The 22,467-nt window shown below is 41.2% G+C and overlaps 1 protein-coding gene and 1 non-coding gene across 2 annotated transcripts in view; both read left to right on the top strand.

Annotated features, from left to right (window-relative positions):
• IMPG1 (interphotoreceptor matrix proteoglycan 1) overlaps positions 1 to 22,467 on the top strand; it is a 101,386-nt gene that overhangs the window by 30,098 nt on the left and 48,821 nt on the right. Inside the window, 7 exon segments of the mRNA XM_032485438.1 lie at positions 3,540 to 3,604; positions 4,207 to 4,394; positions 7,524 to 7,628; positions 14,887 to 14,945; positions 18,567 to 18,587; positions 20,159 to 20,406; positions 21,806 to 21,882. Of these exon segments, the coding sequence (XP_032341329.1) occupies positions 3,540 to 3,604; positions 4,207 to 4,394; positions 7,524 to 7,628; positions 14,887 to 14,945; positions 18,567 to 18,587; positions 20,159 to 20,406; positions 21,806 to 21,882 (763 nt within the window).
• TRNAS-AGA lies at positions 19,452 to 19,524 on the top strand. Its single transcript has one exon. It is a non-coding gene; the product is annotated as a tRNA-Ser (tRNA).

Here is a 22,467-nt window from a genome sequence, read left to right as displayed (position 1 = left end):
GAACTCACTTGGTATTCTGTAAAGTGTTAGTATTTTTCAAACTAAATTACTGAAGCACTGAGCTGTCTTCAACAGGAACTGAATATCAAATAAGAAAATCGAAATACAAAAAAAAAAAAAAAAGGAAAGGAAAAGCACGTTCAATAAAATGATTAAAGAAGAGAGATGCTGTTGCCAAACTCTAAACTCGCAAATTACATACATCTTACAGCATTTGGCAATCTGAATCTCAAGATAATAATACTGCAAAGAGGGAGACAAATTAGGCTGTACGAATTACTGACAATCTTTACGATGCTTTTCACATTTGTTCCTTCATTTCAATTCCCTTTGCCAAAACTTGGTCCAGGACCTTATTAATTTACACTGTGAAAAACGTCAAAACTGATCTCCCTAACAGATTTCCCTGCTTCTAATCTCTTCCCCTCCTTAACTTGCATCAGCGCTGCTGGAGTAGTAAGTCTGAGATATTCCTTTTACATTGTGCCTTGTGCAAAGGCTTTCTGAGAAGTTCCCACATCTTCCTCTCCCCCTTCTGAGTATCCACTCCCCACCCTTCCCTACCTGCTCTGTGCTCAGAGCGCTGAGCCAGAGGGACTGACTCGAGAGCATCCCCTGGCCTCCGACTTCCAGGAAGGGCCAGCCAGTGGTGAGCGGGAGATCGGAGGGCGGGAGCAGAGTGAGGTGAGCGCATGTGTCTTCTTCTCGCGCCCCCAGCCTGCAAAATCCTCCAGGGCTATGGGCCTGTGTCAGCTTCAGCCCACCTCCTGCCAGGCAGCCCTCTCTTTCCACAGAGCCTTCTCTGTCCCTGGTTGGAGGTAGCTGCTCCATCCTCTCACCTCTCCTGGAAGAGGAGGGCTTTTAGCACCTCACTGTTTCCAGCCCTGGGCTCTGCACTCACCCTTCTGATTGCTCTTGCACTCTTCCCACCACTTAGTAAGTAAGTAATGCCTTTATTAAACTGCCCCGCTGAGTGAACCATCTGTTCCCCGTCAAGACCTTCACTGAGAAAGAGGCCAAACTAATTCATCAGGGTCCTTCGCCCCCTGATCTTCCTAACTTCGCCTCCATGAACCAGGGCCCCGCCGCTGCCACCATGTCCCTTCCTCACTGCGCCCAGTCTGCACCCTACTCACCCTGGACTCTGACCACAGCCCTTTCCTCTCCTGGAGAACCTGCCTTCCACACTCCACCCACCCAAATGCTGCTCTCCTTTCAAGACCCAGGAGGGTCCCGCCTCCCCGTGATGCCTGAACAGCCCACTTGAGCCTCCAACAATCTCTCCCTACTTTGAATCTTGTAGTCTCTTTGGCACTTACATCTGTATTTCACACTTTCTTGCTCTACCCTGCTTCCCTGTGAGAGTATAAACTCCTCCAGGGCAGGAACTGTTTTATATTTCTCCACCAACTGCCAGAGTACATGAGCAAAGTCCTCATACACTTATGGCATGTAATAGATCTTGCTATGTATATCTAGCCACGCTTTTACATTTTAAAAAGTTATTGCCAGAAGGAATAATGTGATTCAGGAAAATTTTACTACTAGAGTATTCATTTTGCTCACAAGACACAGAGATATTGACTCTTCTGATTTAAATACAGGATGATACTTACTGACTCCTCCATGTCCAAAGATTAAGAAGGCAAAACTGAGGTCATGCACAAGAAAAATATTCAACAGAATGTAAAGACTTGATAGGGAAACATTAAAAATTACAGGGAACAATTCCCCAAGCCAGAAAGAGAAAGATACAGACTCATTCCATCCACTCCCGTGCCTGCCAGCTTGCTAAAAGAAAGAAGCAATAAGAGACAAACATTTACATTATCTTTGGTTACCAAGTTGTTTTTTAAAAAAAAAAAAAAAAAAAGAGAAAGAAAAGGAAAGGGCGGGGGAAACCTGTCTTTTCAGTCCAAAACTTTTTAAGAAGACGAACAATTTTCTCACCTAATTAGCCCACAAAGCTGCCAGTTTCAAATGAATTTGAATTAAAAGCTAATGGTGGGGGTGGTACAGCTCAGTGGTAGCATGGGTGCTTAGCATGCAGAAGGTCCTGGGTTCAATCCCCAGTCCCTCTGTTAACAAACAAACAAATAAATAAGTAAATAAATAAACCTGATTACCTCTCCCCACCTAAATAAATAAATTAATAAAAATGAAAAAAAGCAGATTTGGGGGGCTGTTGGCTTGTATCTAGTACAGTACCAGCATTTCAGTAACTACTCTTCTTGGGTGTTTTCTCTTTTACAGCAATGTAAAACAGGTATACCAGGGTGAGAGCCGTCCCCTTCGTAATTCTGGGGGGAGGATACCTGGCTATAAGCAAAGATCTATAAAGTACTAAACAAGGACGAGAATTGTCTACATTACAAATGCTGTGATGTTTGCTATCATGAGGGTTTACTAAATATGATCTCCATAAAAACCGCTAAGCACACAGCATAATACCAGCGAAAACAATTAAATAATTCCAAATTCCACTGCAGAGTCTGAGTCTGCATTTAGCTTGTGGGCACCAATATAACCATCCATGTTTACTGCTGATGGTCAGAGCCCACACAAGGCTGATCGCTATATCCTGTATGTTAGTCTTATTAGCACTTTGGCTAGAAGCGAGCATGGCAGAAATATGCAGGTGGTCCCATTGACTCTGGCCAGTCTAGATAACTCTGCAATAAGGGAGGACGTGGCCATTCCCTTTGGTCTTCCATCATCATGAGCCACTATTTGGGTCATACACTTAACCATAACTATATTGTACAAACACAGACACAATCCTTTGAGACCCAATAGCTTATAATGAGAAATCTTTCAGGGAGCTTCATAGATACCACTACAACTACTCCTTTCTAAATAAAGTGTGCTAGAATGGGCCAATATCACATGCAGACAGCTCTATAACCATAACCTTGGACCTGCCCTTGGATATCGTCCACACTGACTCTCCCTGGTACTGCAAACCTACCCACGACTCCCTGGCTGGTTACCACTGCAGGCAATGATTCTGTCCAGAATAGGGATTTAATATACCAGCATTGTCCAGAAATCTATCTATTTCTCATTACCATAACCACAAGAGTTACTTAATGAGATAAAGTATCTATCTTAATGACTCTCTGAATTTGCAGATTTGAAGGTCTGAGATTTTTAGCAAGAATATTTCGGTCATAGATCATGTCATCTATTCTCTTTGATGTCAAGGACACAGTTGAAGCATATAGGACTATAAAACATCAGGCTCCCAAAACCATCTCTGCCTTTTATGGAAATGCTCCCCAGGACCACAAAAAGCCATGATGCTTATGAAAAACCCAGGAGCCAAACATAATCGTTTTAGTGGCAGGGGTTGAATTATTTTTCAATGAATATATTAGAAGATTGCTTGTGTAATTAAAAAAAGTAGGTAGACTCAGTTTTAAAATATACTTTTTCTGTAATTTTCAAGTCATTGAGTATAGGCAAATTTAAATACATTCCCTCTATTTTCATGAAGTTCCTTTTCACTTCCCCTTTTTTATCTTCTATTGTGTTAATAGAAAGGAAGAAATATCCACAGAGGAAACATTAGGAGAGCCTGGTGGAACCCCTGTGTTTTCAGCAGGTAAGCTCAGATCACCTCATTTCATCTGCTTCTGAACTTTAATTCAAATCATCATGAAAGCATGTTATTTGAAAGCAATCCTCGGTTGAAGTTGACCCAGTTTATAATGCACTTTCTTAAAACTAACTTGTATTTCTAACCTTCTAAAATAATTTAAATTCATAGCATAAATCTTGGAAAATATAGAAAAGAACAAAGGCAAAACCAAATCACTCACCATCCTACATCTTGGAGGCAATTGTTACAATCTTTTCAAACAAACAAATTCAAGATAATGTACCTATGTGTCCTTTATATAGTCACAAAAAGAAAAATTAACCACGTCTCATGAGGCAAAACCATTTAACTGTTAACACATCTAAGGGAGCACCAAATTTGGGTCCTGGAAAGGAGTAATGAGGAATTTAAGTGGGATCAAGAGTATGAGTTATCTTTTGCTCAAGAATGTATCTACATGAGCTTAAAAGAAAATGAGTTCAGAGTGCACCTAACCCCTTCTGTAATTTCCAGAGTGACAGAAAAAGCATGTGACATTGTGACCTTGTTCTAATTTAAACTGCTTCAGTCTCATTTTCGTGCCTGTACTTTTTATATTTCCACAGACGTTGCCAGTGTCTCGCTTGGGCCCCTCCCTCTCCCTCCTGAAGACACACTGCTGAACGAAATCCTCAATGATACCCTCCCGGACACCAAGGTGCCTACAACAATAGGAAGTTCTTGGATTCCTTCTAGCTCGTCACATGTCTGTTTTGTTTTGTTAGTGAAAGAGGGAAAGAGAAGGGATGTTCTGGCCATTTACTGTTACTAGTGCTGCATCTTCATCACCCCAAGTAAGAGTCGGTGACTTCGTTCTAGTCACTCTTCTCACTTCTTCCCAGGGAGGGACTGAAGGGAAAAAAATAGATTGGAAACTAGGATAAAGTGGGAGGAATTGCAAGAAGCAATTGAGTTATTAACTCTGGGAGGACAGGAGCCCTTTTCCCCTCAGTACCTAAGAGAACCTTATATACAGCAGGTGGTCACCAAGCATTAGGGTGAATGAATGAATGCATCTATCAATCATCCAGTCAATGAAGTTCTTTCTCCACTGAAGTGTGATCCCACACTGACAGCAGTGGTAGAGGCTTTCTTCCCAGTCACGTCCATATAAATATCCAAATGCCTAAAATCATGCATGTCAAGGCTGAGGAAAAATTAAAAACAGTGTCTTCTGGTAAAAAAACAACCCTGGCCACCACTCTGTTTGAGTGAAAAGTCATGCAGGATGAGAGAATTGTTAGGGAATTGAATGTTCATTATCACAAAATAGGGACTTTTTATAGAAGTATGGTTGATTTACAATATTATATTAGTTTCAGGTGTGCAACATAGTGATTCAATATTTTTACAGATTATACTTCATTTCTTTTGTTTGTTTTTTGTGGGTTTTTTTTAATTGACATATAATTGATTTACAATGTTTAAGATGTACAGAAAAGTGATTCAGTTATACATACATGTATTCTTTTTCAGATTCTTTTCCATTATAGGTTATTATAAGATATTTAATACAGTTCCCTATGCTATTCATTAAGACCTTGTTGTTCATCTATTTTATATTATTATATCAAGTTACACTCCATTTAAAGCTATTACAAAATAATGGCCATGTTTCCCTGTGCTGTATAATATGTCCTTGTTGCTTATTTATTTTATACATAGTAGTTTGTGTCTCTTAATCAAAAGAGAAACATTTTTAATCCCTCCAACAAACTTTGAACCCAGACACTCGGTGCAGAAGCAGGGGAACACTACCCTCTCTTTCTCCCCTAGAAGGCGGGAAGCAAGAGGCAGTAATGTAAAGAAGGGGCCACAAATCAGAGCCTGGATTTTATTCTTTTTTTTTATTTTATTTATTCATTCATTTATTTAAGTATAGTCAGTTACAATGTGTCAATTTCTGGTGTACAGTATAATGTCCCAGTCATGCATATATGTGCAAATATTTGTTTTCTTATTCTTTTTCATTAAAGGTTATTATAAGATATTAAATATAGTTCCCTGTATTATACAGAGGAAATTTGTTTTTTATCTATTTTTATATGTAGTGATTAACATTTACAAATCTCAAACTCCCAAATTTATCCCTTCCCACTCCCTTTCCCTGGTAACCATGAAATTGCTTACTATGTCTGTGAATCTGTTTCTTTTATAGATGAGTTCATTCGTGTCCTCTTTATTCTTTTTCTTTTTCTTTTTTTTTTTTTTTTTAGATTCCACGTATGATGATGTATGGTATTTTTCTTTTTCTTTCTGGTTTACTTCACTTAGAATGATGATCTCCCCAATGTTCATAGCAGTCCTATATACAATAACCAAGACACGAAAGCAACCTAAATGTCCATCAACAGATGACTGGATAAAGACATGTGGTATATTTATACAGTGGAATACTACTCAGCCATAAAAAGTAATAAAATAATGCCATTTGCATCAACATGGATGGATCTGGAGATCATCATTCTAGATGGATATTATTCTTATGCTGTCACTGCATCAGGTCTGCCATCCATCCCCCATGGTCTGTGAGGCTTCTCTGGCCCTGTCCTCTTCCTGTGACTCTCTCTCCAAGGCGTAAGTCAAAGCCAGAAGGTGAGGGCAGGAAGTTCAGCCTCACCAACTCTCCATGGAAATTCAGAAATGAGAGCCCTAGCCAATCTCTCCAGGCTTTAGGCCAGATGGCTGCAGACTTGATGGAACTATTGCTATGAACAAAGAATTTAAATATTTTGTTTTCCTCAAAAATACTGTTCCATCAACAGTAAAAAGTGCTGCTGGAAAAAAAAATATATTGCAATTAGACATTTTCCCTATAAAATTTCTAAGACTACTCCAGTCTGTCCTCTCTCTTATCTCCTGTTAATTGTATCATGTCTCCCTCAAAGCCTGATATAGGTCCCTCCTTCTGCAGTCAATATCCCCTGAATAGTTGATTTCACATTCATCACATCATCCTCTTAGCATCCTTTCTACCACCTGCATCTACACTTACTCTTTCATTCAGCAGACATTGGGCTACTAAGATGAACAAGACACAGTCCCTGACTTCAAGGAATTTATAGCGCAAATAAGTACGATAAGATTGTCTAAGCACTGTGATTGAAGACGGCAGACGTATAGACAAAACTGTAGACCAGGACAGGTTGCCAAGGGTGTGACCCCCACCTCATGTATATTCACTGAGAGTTTTGTGCATAAATGGCCTCGTATTTTTCACTTTGAGAGACTCAATGAAGTGTGAGAATCATTCTGAATTCAAGAAAATTATATGTGGGGAGACAAGATCACCGTATTAAAAAAATCCTCAAGATGGGTGTATCATAGGTACTAAATGAGCAATTCAGATGTTACTCACTAGTACAAAGGTTCAGAATATGAAAACGAATATATGTATGTGTATGCATCACTGGGACATTATACCGTACGCCAGAAATTGACACACTGTAACTGACCATACTTCAATTTAAAAAAAAAAGAAACGTTCAGAGAAGGCAAAGATTTCTACCCTAGATGATAGAGGAGATATTATTTTAAATGAGCCATGGGATATTGGTAACAAGTGAAAAAGCATCTCTATACATGTGTGTGCAAATGCTTTCACAAAGCGTGCCCAGTCATAAAATGAGTCTACATAATTAACTCATTGGAGCGTTAATATTTCATCTCTCAGTGAAATTCAGAGGCTGCTACTAGTTAATAGGACTTCTATTCTAAAAGCACTTAAGCCCTCATTATTCACTTCTTGAGATAATATCAGTATATATTATATAATGTGATCATGTGCTTGTGGTTTATATTAATAGAATATCTCCTTTTTATTTTTTAACACAGGAAAGAGATGTAGAAATCACTGATGTTGCTCAGGGACCGCCTGGAGCAGAAGGTGGAGCTGAGCATCTCTCTGACAAACCAGAGGTTCAAGGCAGAGCTCACCGACTCCCACTCCCCGTATTACCAGGAGTTTGCAGCCAAGTCCCACCTTCAGGTGAGTGAACCCACCCCGCACAACCACAGCCCAAGATGTGACTTAGGATCTGGGAGCCAATAGCATGTAAATCCTCTTGGCTAATCTTGTTGTGACCAAGCATTCTTTTTATTTTGGTTTTTTTGTTTGTTTGTTTGTTTGTTTTGGTTTTTTTACCTTCTGACCCCCTTCACCCATTTCTCCTACCCCTTCCTCTCTACCTCCGACAGTCACCAATCTATTTTGCATGTCTATTAGCTTGGTTTTTGTTTGTTTTGTTTTTAAGATACCACATATACTCAAGGTCATTTGGTATTTGTCTTTCTCTGTTTGACGTATTTCACTTAGCATAATGCCTTCAAGGTCCTCCCAGGTTGTCAGAAATGGCAAGATTTCATTCTTTTCATGACTAACTAATGTTCCATTGTATGTATACCACATCTTCTTTATCCATTCATCCGTTGGTGGACACTCAAGTTGTCTTCACATGTCTTGGGTATTGTAAATAATGCTGTGGCGAACATGGGGGTACATGTATCTTTTCAAATTAGTGTGTTCATTTTCTTCAGATAAATACCAAAATTGGATGAAGGGGAATTGCTGGGTCATATGGTAATTCTATTTTTTTTAATTTTTTGAAGAAACTCTGCACTGTTTCCATAGTGGCTGCACCAATTTACATTCCCACTAACAGTGCACAAGGGTTCCCTTTTCTCCACATCCTCACCAACACTTGTTATTTTTAAAGCCATGACATTTTTCATGGGTGATAAGTGGAAGGAGTTATGTGGTCCACGTCATCCATCACTGCTAACACGCTATCCCAAGGTGTCTCTTCCACCTCTGACCATCGTGCTTGTTCCTGATTATATTTTTTAAAAACCATTCCCTGCAGGATAAATCCAAACTGCTATGCTGAACTTGGTATCTATCTGCCATGATAAAACCTCTGCCTTCTTTTCCCACCTCCACTGAACACCAGTTCCTTACCATCCCCCTCTTTACATTCTACTTCCCAGAAATACAAATGGCTTGCAAATCTCTTCTCACCTTTAGTGTGCTGCTTCCTCTGTCTAGAATGCCCTTCCCAGAGTTTCATTTTACAAACTCCATATAAAATGTTCTCTCGACCCTTTCTGGGTTCAGTGCCTCTCCTCTGGGCTAACACCTGGTGCCTACTGTTGTCACAACACTTATCTGGCCTTGAGACTGTTTGTTTTCATGTCTACCGCGGCCACCTCACTACCCCCAGGCTATGCGCTCCCCCTTGAAGGCAGGAATTGCTTCTTTCGTGTCTGCCACTTCTGTCAACCTGAAATAAAATCACACACGTGTGAGAGTTGTGGGTTAAGTTTTATTTGGGGCAAGATGAGGACTATAGCCCAGGAAACACATCTCAGAAAGCTCTGAGGATCTGCTGCGAAGACACAGGGGAAAACTCAGTGTCATATATGATCTCAGTGAAGGGCGGCACATGCAGTCAAGCACACACTCAGGCAGAGGCTTCCTGCTAGTCACAAGGAGCAGATGTCACTGTGAATGATTTTAGTGCTTTTCTAGAAATGAGAAGACCCAAGAATTGAGGTTATAAAATCTTCTCCTGAAAATACCTATCTATCTGAAGGCCTGTTCAGCCAGTTTTCCCAGAGCACAGAGCGCCTCACTCCTGACCTCCATCCTGAATTCCTTTCAGGGTGTGTTGAAGGTCAGTGGCTACAGTGGCTACAGATTTAGTCCAAGCAGAGTTAGGTGGCAAATGTCAACGTGATCCGATCCTTGTAGAGGCAGATGGCAAGTGTCGAGTTTTATCTGGCGCTTCCTAACACTAGAGCTTGACAGGTAGTTAAGTATTCAGTCATCATTTGTAGAAATGTAATTGAAAACAGAAGCATATGTGAGATTCCATCACCACGTACTACATTTATAAGCAGCCTGGGTGCCTGAGCATCTCACTTAGCATGATCGGGAAACAACAGGCCCCTGCTTCTCCTACTTGGAGAATTCTGTGCTTCTCTCCTCTCGTCTGGAGAGGAGACGGAGAGCGGAAACATTCTTAACCTCCAACCTCTCCCTGCATCAGCATTCAGTCAATAAAATGTAAAGAATCCTTTCTACAGACTTCAAAGAGAGAGCACTGGCATGGGGTGTTTGTGAACCAGAGAAACACTTAGATAAGAATTAGTAGATAGAATGAATTAAAGAATAGTCTGTTAACTTTTCTATTTGTTCTTTGAAATGGTCTTTTCAGCAAATCCTTAGGCTAGTCAGAGAATCTTGAAAATTGGATAATTGGCCATAGACTGTCTTCACTGACCTGTTGTTAATTTTCTAAGCACCTAAAACAACCTGATGTAGAATTAAGCAAATAAATTATATATATTTTTTTAAATCTGAGTTTTAGTCTGGTATCTGTCCAAGAATTAGCCATTGGAATTTAGGGGTCACTTCTCTGGCCTCAAATTCCTTATTTAGAAACTAAAGGTGACCTCAAAATCTTTTTCCAAGTTTGAAATGCTGTATGTCAAAATAATAGTGATGTTCTTAATGTCTTATATACATTAATTCATTTCATTTTTCATGCAATCCTGTAAGTTAAGCAAAATTATTTCTCTTTTTGACAAGTGAGGCTACTGAGGTACAGGAGGATTAGATAACATGCTCAGCAATGTCACACCTGTTAACTGGTGGAACCAAGATTCAAACCCAAGTAGCCTGGCACCAGAGCCCCTGCTCTTCACCCCACTACACTAGACTCTGCATTTTTCCCCAAGAAATACTTATGGGTAAAGGACTTTTGTATCATCAGCAAAGGAACATGCCTCTTCTAGCCTCTGAAAAATTTATCAGCCAAAGAAGCGTATGTCTTGCTGGGTCTTGTTCCAGAGACCATCCCGTCAGTCCTGCTGGTTCTATTTACACAGTCGCTGGCTTCTCCAGGGTGGAGCCCTTCTGCTTAAGGGACATCTGGTCCCCTTCCAGGTGCCCAAGCAGTCCCACAACCCAGCATCTGCCGTGAGAGAACCAAGCAGCCCCACGATGGCCCAACACGTACATTTAGCACAGGCATTCAGGCCTAATCAAGAATTAACGGACGGTGCTTTGCAGTAATTTAAATTCCACAATAAACTTAATGACCAACTTAATACAAATGTTAAAAGGAATGCTTACTTGTTGTCTGAATGCTTTCTCTTGTGCAAACATGCATGAGAACTCAACCGGCTGCCTTTTTTTTATAGCCCTGTTAACATCCATTCCAGCTGAATCAGGAAGGCCCCTGTGCAGTTCGTATTATTAATAAGGTTAACTGGGCACTTAATTAGCAATTTAGCAGCTAGTGCTTCAGGATTGGAAGGTCCCCAGAAGATAATTTAGCAGAATTAACTGAAGGTCTTTGTCGTCGCCTCCCTGGATGCCTTCTGCACCCTCCCAAGCAAAGCTGATTCTTGATCAATCACAGACAGGTTCACAAAGAGGCCAAGGACACAGGCAGTAAATTCTTCCCGCTGCCAGGCTGCCGGGCTGCTCTCCTGGGAGGCTCCCTGCTGCCCGAGTGACATCTATGGAAGCAGTTCTGTGCCTGATGGATGGTTGTCATATGTAACAGCATCGCTGGTGTCCTGGACGAGAAAGAGGGACAAGTCAGGGACCAAACCTTGTGCTTCAGAAACTGCAGCTCACACTGAATGTTTATTCAGCACCAAGTGCTGTCACTGGAAGGGCGTGACAAAAGCCATGTGGCCCCAAAGCCATTTGTCACAGGAGACCGGAAGCACATCCTCAGCCTCTCCCACCTGCCCCCCTAATAAAGACCAGCCCTGCAGAGCCTCACTTCTGAGCTCGCCCCTGTTAAGCCCACGGTGAGGTGGGAGTGGAGGCACAGAAACTTACTCCCAGGCTTCCTGCCTTTGACCTCTATGGGGACCTTCATCCTGCCCTTCCCCTCAGTAAGTCTGTCAAAAAAACAACTGACTAAGCACTTCCTCTGCCCTTGCCAGGAACAAGGCTGGCCTCCTCGCTGTGTGCCCACTGAGGAGGTAAGGAACCATCCAGAGCTGGTAATCCAGCAGAGACTAAGTCAGTAAATAATTCAGTATGACCCACTCTCTGCTCACTGTGTGTCGGGCACTTACCAGTTATCCCTTAAAGCACCCTTACAATATATCCCATTTTGGCTAAAAAGTCTGAGATGCAGAGAGATTAAGGAATCAACCCAAGGTTTTGGAGCTAGAAAGTAGCAAAACCAATACTTAAACTCAACATACACAGCTCTCTTCTTATCACCCCAAAGCTGAGCTGCCTTCATCGCTGCAGTTGTTATACACTCAGGAAACAAAACCATTTTTAATATCAGTGCAGTAAAATATAATTTAGATGGTAAATCAGTCTGCTGGGGGGAAAAAATCCATGATGCACTCCGGAGCCCAAGGTAAGTGGTTCGGGGATTATCTGTGCATCACTGCTCTAGTCCTTGGCATAGATAACGTGGAGTCGGCAGTAATTTTAGATACAGTGACAATGCAGTGGCATATTGATGAGTTTAGAGAATGAAAAGATGCCCTCAGCTGGAGTAAACAATATTTGCTGAGTCCCTGCTACGTGGATGGCCATCCGCTAGGTACTGGGAGGGGCCCTGAGCCCAAGAAGCAGCATCTCAGTGGGGGAGACAGTGGGCACCTCATACACCGTTTTAAGGGCTGTGAGTTCTAGGACAGTAGGGAGAAGAAATAACAGCCTGCCTTTGGGGAGCTACAAATGCTTTTCAATAGAGAAAATATGTGAGCTGCCTTTGAAAGATGGCAAGGGTAGGGGGCAGTCACTGAGTAGAAGGTAGGAGACTTTGCATTGGGGGCTAAAGGGAAAAAAGTCATGGAAGTCTGGAGGGAGTGCATGCTGTCTTTGGGAAGGCACAGGGGTTAGTTTAGTGTGAATTGAGGACTCAATACTGGCCAAGGGGGTAATGATGGCAGGAAGGCAGATGGTGAAGCACGTGGGGAGTGGATGGGGTGTTTGATGGAGGGTCTTAAATGCCATTCTAAAGAATTGAGCCTTACTCAATAGGCAGTGCAGCCCATTAAAGGATTTTTAGTGAAGAGCAACAGATACGGAATGATAAACTTGGGGGAAAACTATAGTCAAGGACATAGTAAGCAATCTTATGATTACCATGGGAAAGGGGATGGGAAGGAAAAAATTGAGGAGTTTGAGATTTGGAAATGTTAGCCACTATATATAAAAATAGATTTTAAAAAATTTCTTCTGGACAGCACAGGGAACTACATTCAGTATCTTTAATAACCTTTAATGAAAAAGAATATGAAAATGAATGCATGTATATACATGCATGACTGGGACATTGTGCTGTACACCAGAAACTGATAAACTGTAACTGACTGTACTTCAATTTTAAAAAACAAAATGTATAGTCAAGGAGACATCCTCCTTCTCCCCAACTCCAACACACCCAATAAAACCATTTCTCCTCCCTCCCCTATGCACACATCCAGATAACCATTTCAGCAGTGTTGAAGGGGAGGGAGGAAGGGTGTGCCTGTCTTGGGACTAAGAAGAACATGGTGGAAACAAGAGGCTTATGGGACTTGGACCAACAGGAGTTGGGGACTGCATGTGAGAAGCAGAGAGGGAAGGTATGTAGGGACACTGGGCTCTCTGGATGGAAGACGATGGCGTTTGTGACCCTGACTGAGATAAAGCGTGGGAGGAAAGGCAGATTTGGAAGGAAGAGACTGACTCCGGTTTGGGCATATTTAGTTAGTGGCAAAGTTGGGGTATTCATGTGAAGAACTCCAAGCTGTGTCTCACCGATCATTGACACCATGGGAGAAAACGAGATCCCCAAGGAGACACAGAGGGGAGCGGGCACAGGGAAGGGAGAACAGGGCAAGTCCCTGCTCACCTCTTCAGCCTCGCTTTCATCCTGCTCTCCCTTCCCACACTTCACTGTGAACTACATCACTTCCTCGTGGTCTCTCTTACCACCCAGCCTTCCCACGAGTGAGCTGAATGGGCAGCACCCGCCTCTGCTTCCAAGGCGATGTGAGCCCAGAGCCTAGCATAGGGCGCACAAGTGGGGCTCGCTGACTAAATGGGAGCATGAGTGCACTGAGGGGGCTGAGGATGCCAACCCGCAGAAACCTTCTAGTTAAACAAGAGGGTGAGGACAGAAATAGGATGGAGTAAAGCAGACTGAGGAAGTGGCCTGAGAGATGGAAGAAGAACCCAAGAAAAGCAGGGACACTGTGGAGGAGTGGAAAATGCCACTGGGTTTGGAGAGGACCTGTCCCTCCTGGGGGAACCCAGAGACTGAAGCCAGACCGTCGTGGATTGGGGAGTAACTGAGTCCTGCAACGGTAAAACATGCTGATATTACCCAGCATTAGCAATGTCAAATTAGGAAAATGTATTGTGAAGTCCACATAAATCTAAGAGCAAATATGATAAGATTAGAGTTGACTTATACCTTTTTTTTACCCATTCTTTTTTCTTTTTTGTTTGTTTTTTGTTTGTTTGTTTTTTCATTCTTTTTTTTCAATTGAAGTATAGTTGATGTGCAATATTATATATTACAGGTATACGATAAAGTGACTCACAATTTTTAAAGGTTATACTCCATTTATAGTTATTATAAAATGTTGACTATATTCCCCGTGTTGTGCAATAGATCCTTGTAGCTTATTTTATACATCATAGTTTATATCTCTTAACTCCCATCGCTACCTCGCCCCTCCCCCCTTCCCTCTTCCCACCTGTAACCACAGATCTGGGGAACTAGTTTGTCCTCTGGATCTGTGGGTCTGCTTCTTTTTTGATATATATTACTACTCTGTTGTGTGCTTCTACCATTTTATTTAGGTACAGCCTCCAATTTGACTTAAACAATCCCTTTGACATTTCAGATGTTTTTCAAATCATCTAATTCAATTCAGAAAACATTATCATTACTCTGTGTGTAGAAATAAAAATACTGTAGCCAAAAAAAGTTTCTTCCAAGTACCATCTTAAAATTGTTTCATATGTTATGTAAAATAACCATTAAAGCAAGTCAGAGCTACCCAATTACAGCTTTTAAATAAGTAACAGAACACTTTCCTCTGGGTTTCAGAAATCACTGAGAACAGAGAGTTTGGCCTCAGCCGTTGCTTCAGTTTTGCACGTTCATTTTTTCCCCCTAACTCTTCAGAAGTATTTAGGCTCTTGCAGTTAAGTAAGATCTGACCCAGGAGAACCAAAAAGTATTTCATACATTTCTTTCTTTCTGCAGATGGAAAAGGTATTTAAGAAACTTCCCGGATTCAAAGAAATCCACGTGTCAGGATTTAGGTAAGGAGGAGAATCGGGCTCTCCTCAATTTTTAAATTACTTTCTCCCTGTCCTCTCTTAAAAGCAATGTCATGAGGATTATCAGTCCCTTTTTCCCCAGTTGTTTAGCTCTGCCAAATCCTGAAATCTGACTACATTTCAGATAAAGGGGTTGTCTAATTAGAACATGACTCTGGGTGATCTTCAAGGGGTAACGCAGGAGCCCTACTGCTTCCTCCCTCCCAAGTCAGAAACACCGCTCTCTGCAGAGAGCTCACCTGCTGTCCTTGGCAATGTCACTAACGAACCTCCTAGGAAAACCCCTCAGCAGACACAGATCCAAAAAAGTAGCAGTTAGTTACCTTGGTGTCTGATTGCCTGGTTTCCTACCGAATGCTAAATATCATCATCATTTAAGCAAATGAGGGTGACCCTAGGGAGACAGGTGAAACTAACAAAAAGGGCGTACCTTACCTATGGGGGTAAGGGAGTTAGGTGGACAGGGCTAGTGATGGAAGTACCTTTTATATCACTTTGATATCTGACCATACTTTTATATCATTTTGATGTCTGGACCATTGTCCTGTATTACCCTGCAAAAATTATAAAACCGAAATTTTAAATAGAAGACATGAAATCAAATATTACCCCGCCACCTCAGGGTTCCATCATGTTCCCACGGCTCTCCTACAGACAGGTCTTTTTCCATTAGCATCTCAACACTCTAATGTGGGTTCAGGATTTGGGTCAAGAATTTCTGCATCTTTCTTTTAAATTCTCTTTATTCAAAACATCTACAGGTGAGGTCATACTTTTGTTTGGTTTCGTTTGTTTTGTTTTGAATGTGTCACAGGGTATATATCAGCCCGTGGTGTGAGAAGAATGAGCTTCCATGTACCGAGAGGGATTTGTAAAATGGGAGAATATTGTCTTAAAGCGGGAAGGTCCACAGCGAAAGAGCTCCACACAGTCGCTGGGAACAGCTTGGAGAGGGGGCGGGGAGGAGCAGCTGAGGGAGGCGCAGGAAGAGGGGCGAGGAACGGGGGGCGGGGGGAGCGGAGTAGGGGGATAATGGGGACGGGGGGGCCCACCTATTTATTTCTCTCAAAGCTATCCGTTCCCTCTGAGTTGTGTAACTGCAGAGGAAGGAAATGTTGAACAGTGAAAGTTACAAAAGATGAAACCTTTAAAGTTTACCAAAGCAGATTAGTTTTTATTTCAAGAGGCTGCTCCCCGGTAGTCCATGCGAAACCAGACGGATTACAGAGAGAAATAAAAGGTGATAGGAGAATGTTCTGCATAGACGGCAAGGTCTTCTGGATAAAGCACTGCAGCTAAAGAACAAGTTTTTTTTTTTCAAAGCTGAAGGAAATGATAGGAACTGCTCCCTTGGTGAATGCTCAAATGCTCGTTATCCGCTCCCTTCAAATAAATGAGAAACTAACAATAAGGAAAAAAAATCTGTTTCAGAAGAAGACCAAAATGTTAGGCGATGAAATTTTGCGAGGTAATTTGATCACATTTTCCCAATGATGTCCATTATGGACTTAGTCTCCCAGAAAATATTTTTGACCCCTGAATACAATAAACAATATATTTATGAGAGAGGCAAACTTTTAATTATGAATAGCAGTGCAGAATATTGTCGAGTAAACTTTTTATGAAGGAAATTGTTCTCTGCTGGGACCAGATTCCCCACAGAAGACCTAAAACCCCAGGAGTATCATCTTTCTGTCAGCTTATTTGCATAAAACCTGATCTATAGTTTAACAAGTACGTTTCTGTCAGTGACATTTGACTCTCTCAACACAACTGCGAAGTAGTTAGGATGTCAGTTATTAACACAATTATAGAGATGAACCGCGAAAGGTCCACTTGAAATGTTGCTTTATCTCTTAAAGCAAATATGAGAAACTATTAACAATCATTTAATCCGGTCGGAGGGTACCCTCCTTCAAAAAGCTGTACACAGATCTCCATAGCAGCTTAATTTCAATTAGCCAAGAACCGGAAACAGCCCAAATGTCTATCACCAGAGCAACAGACGAACTGTGGTATATTCTTTACCATAGACTACTATTCAACAAAAGAATGAACTATTGGAATACAAAACAACATGGATTCCTCTCAAAATAATTATGTTGAGTGAAAGATGCCAGAAAAAAAGGAGTATGTTATCACTGTATTTGCATTTAACACCAGATAATGCAAACTAATCTACAGTGATACCAAACAGGTCAGTGGGTGCTTGGGGAAAGTGAGGCAGAAGGGGAGGATTATGAAGAGGCATGAGTACACTTGCAGGTGTGATGAATTTGATGGTGGCAATGGTTTAGTGGGTGTACAGTGTCAAATATATCAGATTGTACACCTGCAACAGGTGCAGTGTGTTTAATGACAATTCTGCTTCAATAAAACAATTTTTTTAAATTAATAGTACTAGGGTCTTGGGCCAGGAAGCCTGGCCTTTCTCCAGAGCTTCATGGATTGCAAACTATTGCTGAAAACAAGCAAGGGGCAAACCCTGAATGAAGGTTGAGTTGGCACAGCAGGAAGTCTCTCTTCACAGAGCAGCCCTAGTTAGAGAGTCACAGATTCTCCTTTGCCTGCATGTAAAGAAAGCAGTAGCAGAGTGCACCCAGTCATGGTACATCCAAGGATGAAAGTTGGATGAATTCATGGCTCAGGCAGAAAGAGAAACTCATATCCCATCACATGTGTAGAATGTCTTTGTCAGCAACTGTCATTTGAAATGTGAAGTGAGAAAACTGAATATAGCTTCTAAACTAAATTCCTATATATGCCCTGAGAAATCCAAAATGTCTTTGTCAGTCTGGTAACCAAATGGCCTTTTTTCAGGCATGAGCAGGTGGTGAGATGGCAAGATGAGCCTGGGCCTGAGGTCATGCAGGCTAAGGTTTGAGTCTTGGCTCTGGCACATTCCAGCTGACAACTTTCCCTCTCTCTATGTCTTCCCTGATCTAGAAAATGGAGATTGTGTTGTTGAAAGGATTAAATGAGGATGCATGTAAACTGCCTGTTAACAGACCACTCACTCGGTAAACAGGTGTTTGTTTTTCCTGCAACCAGTTCCACGGTGAATTGTACCGTTCCCTCAAGGCTCACTGGTTAAAGCACTTTGCAAAAGAATCAGTCAACAAACACCAATTCCAGGGTCCCGTCCAAGATCAGTTACCTTCAGGAATAATCTAATCATTTAATGCCTTTCAGGGGATGGGAAATCCATTTATAAAATGTTAAAAAAAAAAAAAAAAAACTTACTGACACCATCACCAAACACCTAAGATGTATGGGATATATTTGTACCTTCTGTAGAAGGAATATAAGGAAATCAAAGAGTTTATGAAGAAGACAAAAAGTACATGTAATCTTTGAACTAAGGCTCAAATCCCAATAAGAAACATCATATAATAATGTTTACTTTCTGAGATCCACTTGGTTTTCAAAATTTCCTTCCAAATTCTGATGGCAATTCATATGTTTCCTTCAAAGCTCTGGGCAAAACATGGAAGACAATGTAAAGAAATATTTTTTGTATATGAAATGATTCATTGAATGTCTTCATAAATTTCATGAAAATTCTTTCTTCTTTGCATGTTTCCGTTGTGTGATGAAATGAAGACCAAAGAAAGAAAAAGATGGGTAATTTGAACTTTTTTTAATGTTCTGAAATATAGTGCATTTTCCCCCACACATTTACATGCTCACCTTTTACAAAGTATTTTTACATGTAAAGCCTGGGATAAGCCAGTGACTCTTTATGGATGTCTTATTTAAATGGGAGGAATTGATCAATTGCTCAGTAGCAGAAAAGAACTCTCAAATCAAAATCACTGCATGAGATGAGCAGGTGAACAATAACTTGATCAGCGGAAGTGTGTTCTATAAAACTCAAAAGCTTTTCAAAGGAAAAACATAAAAACACAGAGCTGTGATGCAAGCATGTTTTAGCAATTCCTTAAATGTCATTTGTGACGGGAAGTTGTCTGTCTGAACGCATACTCGTGTGTGCAACCAGCCTAAGTCTGGAATGAAGCAGAGAAACTAACTTGCCCCTTGGTTCCAAGGTCAGCTTGAATGGGGAGAAGGCCCCCTGTACCTTGGGGAGCTCAGTAGTAAGAATCCGGCTTTGGTTCCTGTAATTGGTGAAATAACGAACTGTAAACTCGGATTGATTGTGTGACCTGAAGGACTGCCAAAATCACGCATTATCGGTTCCTACGGCCTTTAAAACGTTTTCGTATCCCTCCGTGTGGATTTATGGCATAAACTAGAAAGGAAAACCTGATCCTGGAGGACAGAGCTAGAGAGAACCCTATTTCACTTTTATCTGCAAAAGGGCACTGAATCAATAAGTATAATAATAAACACAGTTAATCATGAGCTACTTCCCTTTCTCTTTTCTCACATCTTCCTTCTAAGATGTTATTTTTAAAGCAACTTGAAAGAAAAGATTTGTTTAATATAGAGTTCCATTTTTTAATTAAGAAATTCTTCTTGTAGGGGGAGGGTATAGCTCAAGTGGTAGAGCGCACGCTTAGAGCGCAAGAGGTCCTGGGTTCAAACCCCAGTACCTCCATTAAAAATAAGTAAGTAAATAAAAACCCAATTACCTCACCCCCCAAAAAAAATTGTTATAAATAAATAAATATGTAAATTACCTTCCCCCCCAAAGAATAAACAAAAAAGTAGGAGAAATATTTCTTGTAAAAAGTAGAAAAGAAAAACCTTGAGAACTGAAGCTTTGACTCGGTTACAACACATACGTATTTTTCCACTGCTTTATCCCACGTTGCTATTTCATAGATCTTCATAAGGGGGTTATTTGTAGGAAAAAAAAAAGACAATTCATCCTTCTTGCTGATTGGCACTTATAAGACCACCAAAAACACTGGTCAATACCAGCAACTCTTGACAATTAACACTTTTTCACTAAAGTAAAAACCTATGGTCACTTGATCCAGTTAGTAGCCCCTCCACAAAGCTAGACTTAACTCCCATCCCAACCTTCCATTTCAGAACTAAAATATATGTCAGGTCTTTTCTACCTTTCAAATTTCTGATAAACATTGAAATTAGTTTCAAGTGTGATATTCTTTAGGAGCCCATCAGGAAAGAGGTTGAAACTTCCGGAAGCTTTGTAGCAACACAGTGACTCTCGACAAGGCATGTAACAACAGCTTTGGGTGCCCCGTGTCCTCTGCTGTCTACAGGTCCAGCTCCACCGAGATGCAGCTCACAGCCATCTTTAAGAGAGACAAAGCAGAAATAAAAAGCTCTGCGAGTGATCACCTATCTTTTGATTCCAACAAAATTGAAAGTGAAGGAGACCCCCATGGGACGGTGGAGGAGGACAAGCAGACGGAAATCTATCCCACAGCTTTGGAACTCAGAAAGCTGATCATCAGAGCGCTCGAGGAAGACCAGTCCTTGGACGTGGGGGCAATTCAGTTCATGGATGGTCAGTTGGTGATTCCACAGTGGCAGAGAGACTAGGAGGCGTGAATGTTTCACGGGCACTGTCATTTTAACTTGGGTCTTGTAGAGTCAGTCATTTCTGTGATACACACATCATGTATGGCATCATCTGTGTCTCTCCTCACTCCCTCGTGGGTCTCATCTGATGAGCCTTTTGTGACCACTTTGCACCAAAAGTAGCTCTAGGGGAGCCAAGAGCTTCAGTTCAGTCCAGCTCATGCACAGTCATCCAGTAAAGCCCAGGTGGAGAGATGAACCCAGGAACAGTTCTGTGTCCTTTGGTCAACCCAGATTCCCTCATCTAGTAAATTGGTCGGGTCTCAGAAGGAAACAGATGGCACATTCGAAGTGGGATAATTTGAGAAGAGTTTGATAAAGATACTGTTTATAAAGGTTTCCCTAATGCCCAAAGGAAAGGACAGTTCCCTGGGGCTAGAAGCTGCAAGACCTCATCGCTATCTCCTGGCCTGAAGGGGTGCTTCATGATCTAAGACTTCCCAAAGACAGAGACCAAGGAACCCCTGACAGAGTCCATATAAGGCAACCTCCCGGGGCAGAGAGTAGTGGGGAGAGAAGAGAGTGGAGCTAAAGACGCCAACAGATAGTCAGGCAAACTCAGGATCCTGGAACTTTTCAGTACACCCAGTACTCCTGGCATAATCCACAAGCCCTGGAAATGCCCTTGCAGTGTGACACTGCATGAAACTAACATTCTCTGTCAGACCTGTTTTTCTAGTTCGAATAGTCAAACTCAACTCTGGAAAATGTTACCAAGGTCCCTTGGGACAAGATGTAGGGCATGTCAGTAAGGATGTCAGTAAACATTAAAATCATCTTGGTTCACTTTTGAATTGCTAGGTTTGACAAGGCAAGGTGAACTTCAGACTCATCTCAGGGACCACCTGGCAGTCTGGGTTGGTCTTCCTGGTTAAATCTTTTGAGACAATCTGAGAATCGGGCTTCAGGGTAGAAGTAGGTCTCACAAAGACTCACAAATGGTCCTTGGCTCAGGGATTTATTCTAGCCATTTCTTTCTTTGTCGCCTTAGTTATATTTTCATCCCCACTGGCGTAGCCAGTCAGCCTGCCTGCTTGGTGTAAATGTGTAGAATAAAACTAAACACCCTAAAAATCCACCTTACTAATCATTCTCATCCCTAGACGTGCAAGACACACCCCCTTGCATCTGTGCTTCAGTGTATCACTCAGATCGATGACCATTAGCTTGTTTGTTGCTGGTTTCTTGATGATTTGTGCCACCACTCCTTAAGAAGTGATTACTGCCACATTTTACAGCCCTATTTTACTGCCCCAGCCACACACAAAAAAAAAAAAAAAAAAAAATGAAAGAAACACTTCAACCTTGTGATTTTTCACTCTCAGAAACTGTTGGGTCATTGCCAGACTTCCATCCTGATACCTCGTCAGTGCTGCCCACACTCCTTGCTGATATCACAAAGGTGAGTTTGTTGTCCTTTTGTTCTTCAAATAGGAACAAAGTCTCAAAACCTTCCACCAGAAAAAAATCAGCTTGAGGACTACACAGAACAAAATTTCCTTTGCAATCAATGCTAAACAGAATTCTTTTCTGTTTATTACTACTCGGTTACTCACCTCCAGTATCTGTGTTAATAAAATATAATGCAACTTGCATTTCAAATATCCTTAAATTCAAAGTTTCCTCCAACATAGTTAGAGCTTTGTTTCAATTAGTTAGGATTTGCTGTTTTTGTTGAAACAAATACATGTTCATGAACTGAAAAGAACACTTAAAGCAGAATATATTATTTAACTTTGACTTTCCAAAATAAATAGGTGAGTAAACATATGTTAGTTACTTAGTTTGTTCTTAAGTCTTAAGGTCTTACCCATCTATTTACTTATGGGGTTTTCATAAGTATAAATGAATGTCATAGGAAGTAAAAATAATGAATTCAGTAATAATTTTTGTATTTCATCTAAAGCTGTGTTCATTTAATTTATGCTGAATGTTGTCGCTGGGGTGTTCATAAATGGAAGTGCTGATTAAGCTCTGTTCTCTTTTT

This window comes from Camelus ferus, chromosome 8 (genome assembly GCF_009834535.1).
Source record: "Camelus ferus isolate YT-003-E chromosome 8, BCGSAC_Cfer_1.0, whole genome shotgun sequence".
Taxonomy (NCBI): Eukaryota; Metazoa; Chordata; class Mammalia; order Artiodactyla; family Camelidae; genus Camelus; species Camelus ferus.
The sequence above is the reverse complement of the archived record's forward strand: the minus strand, read 5'-3'. Positions and strand labels throughout refer to the sequence as shown.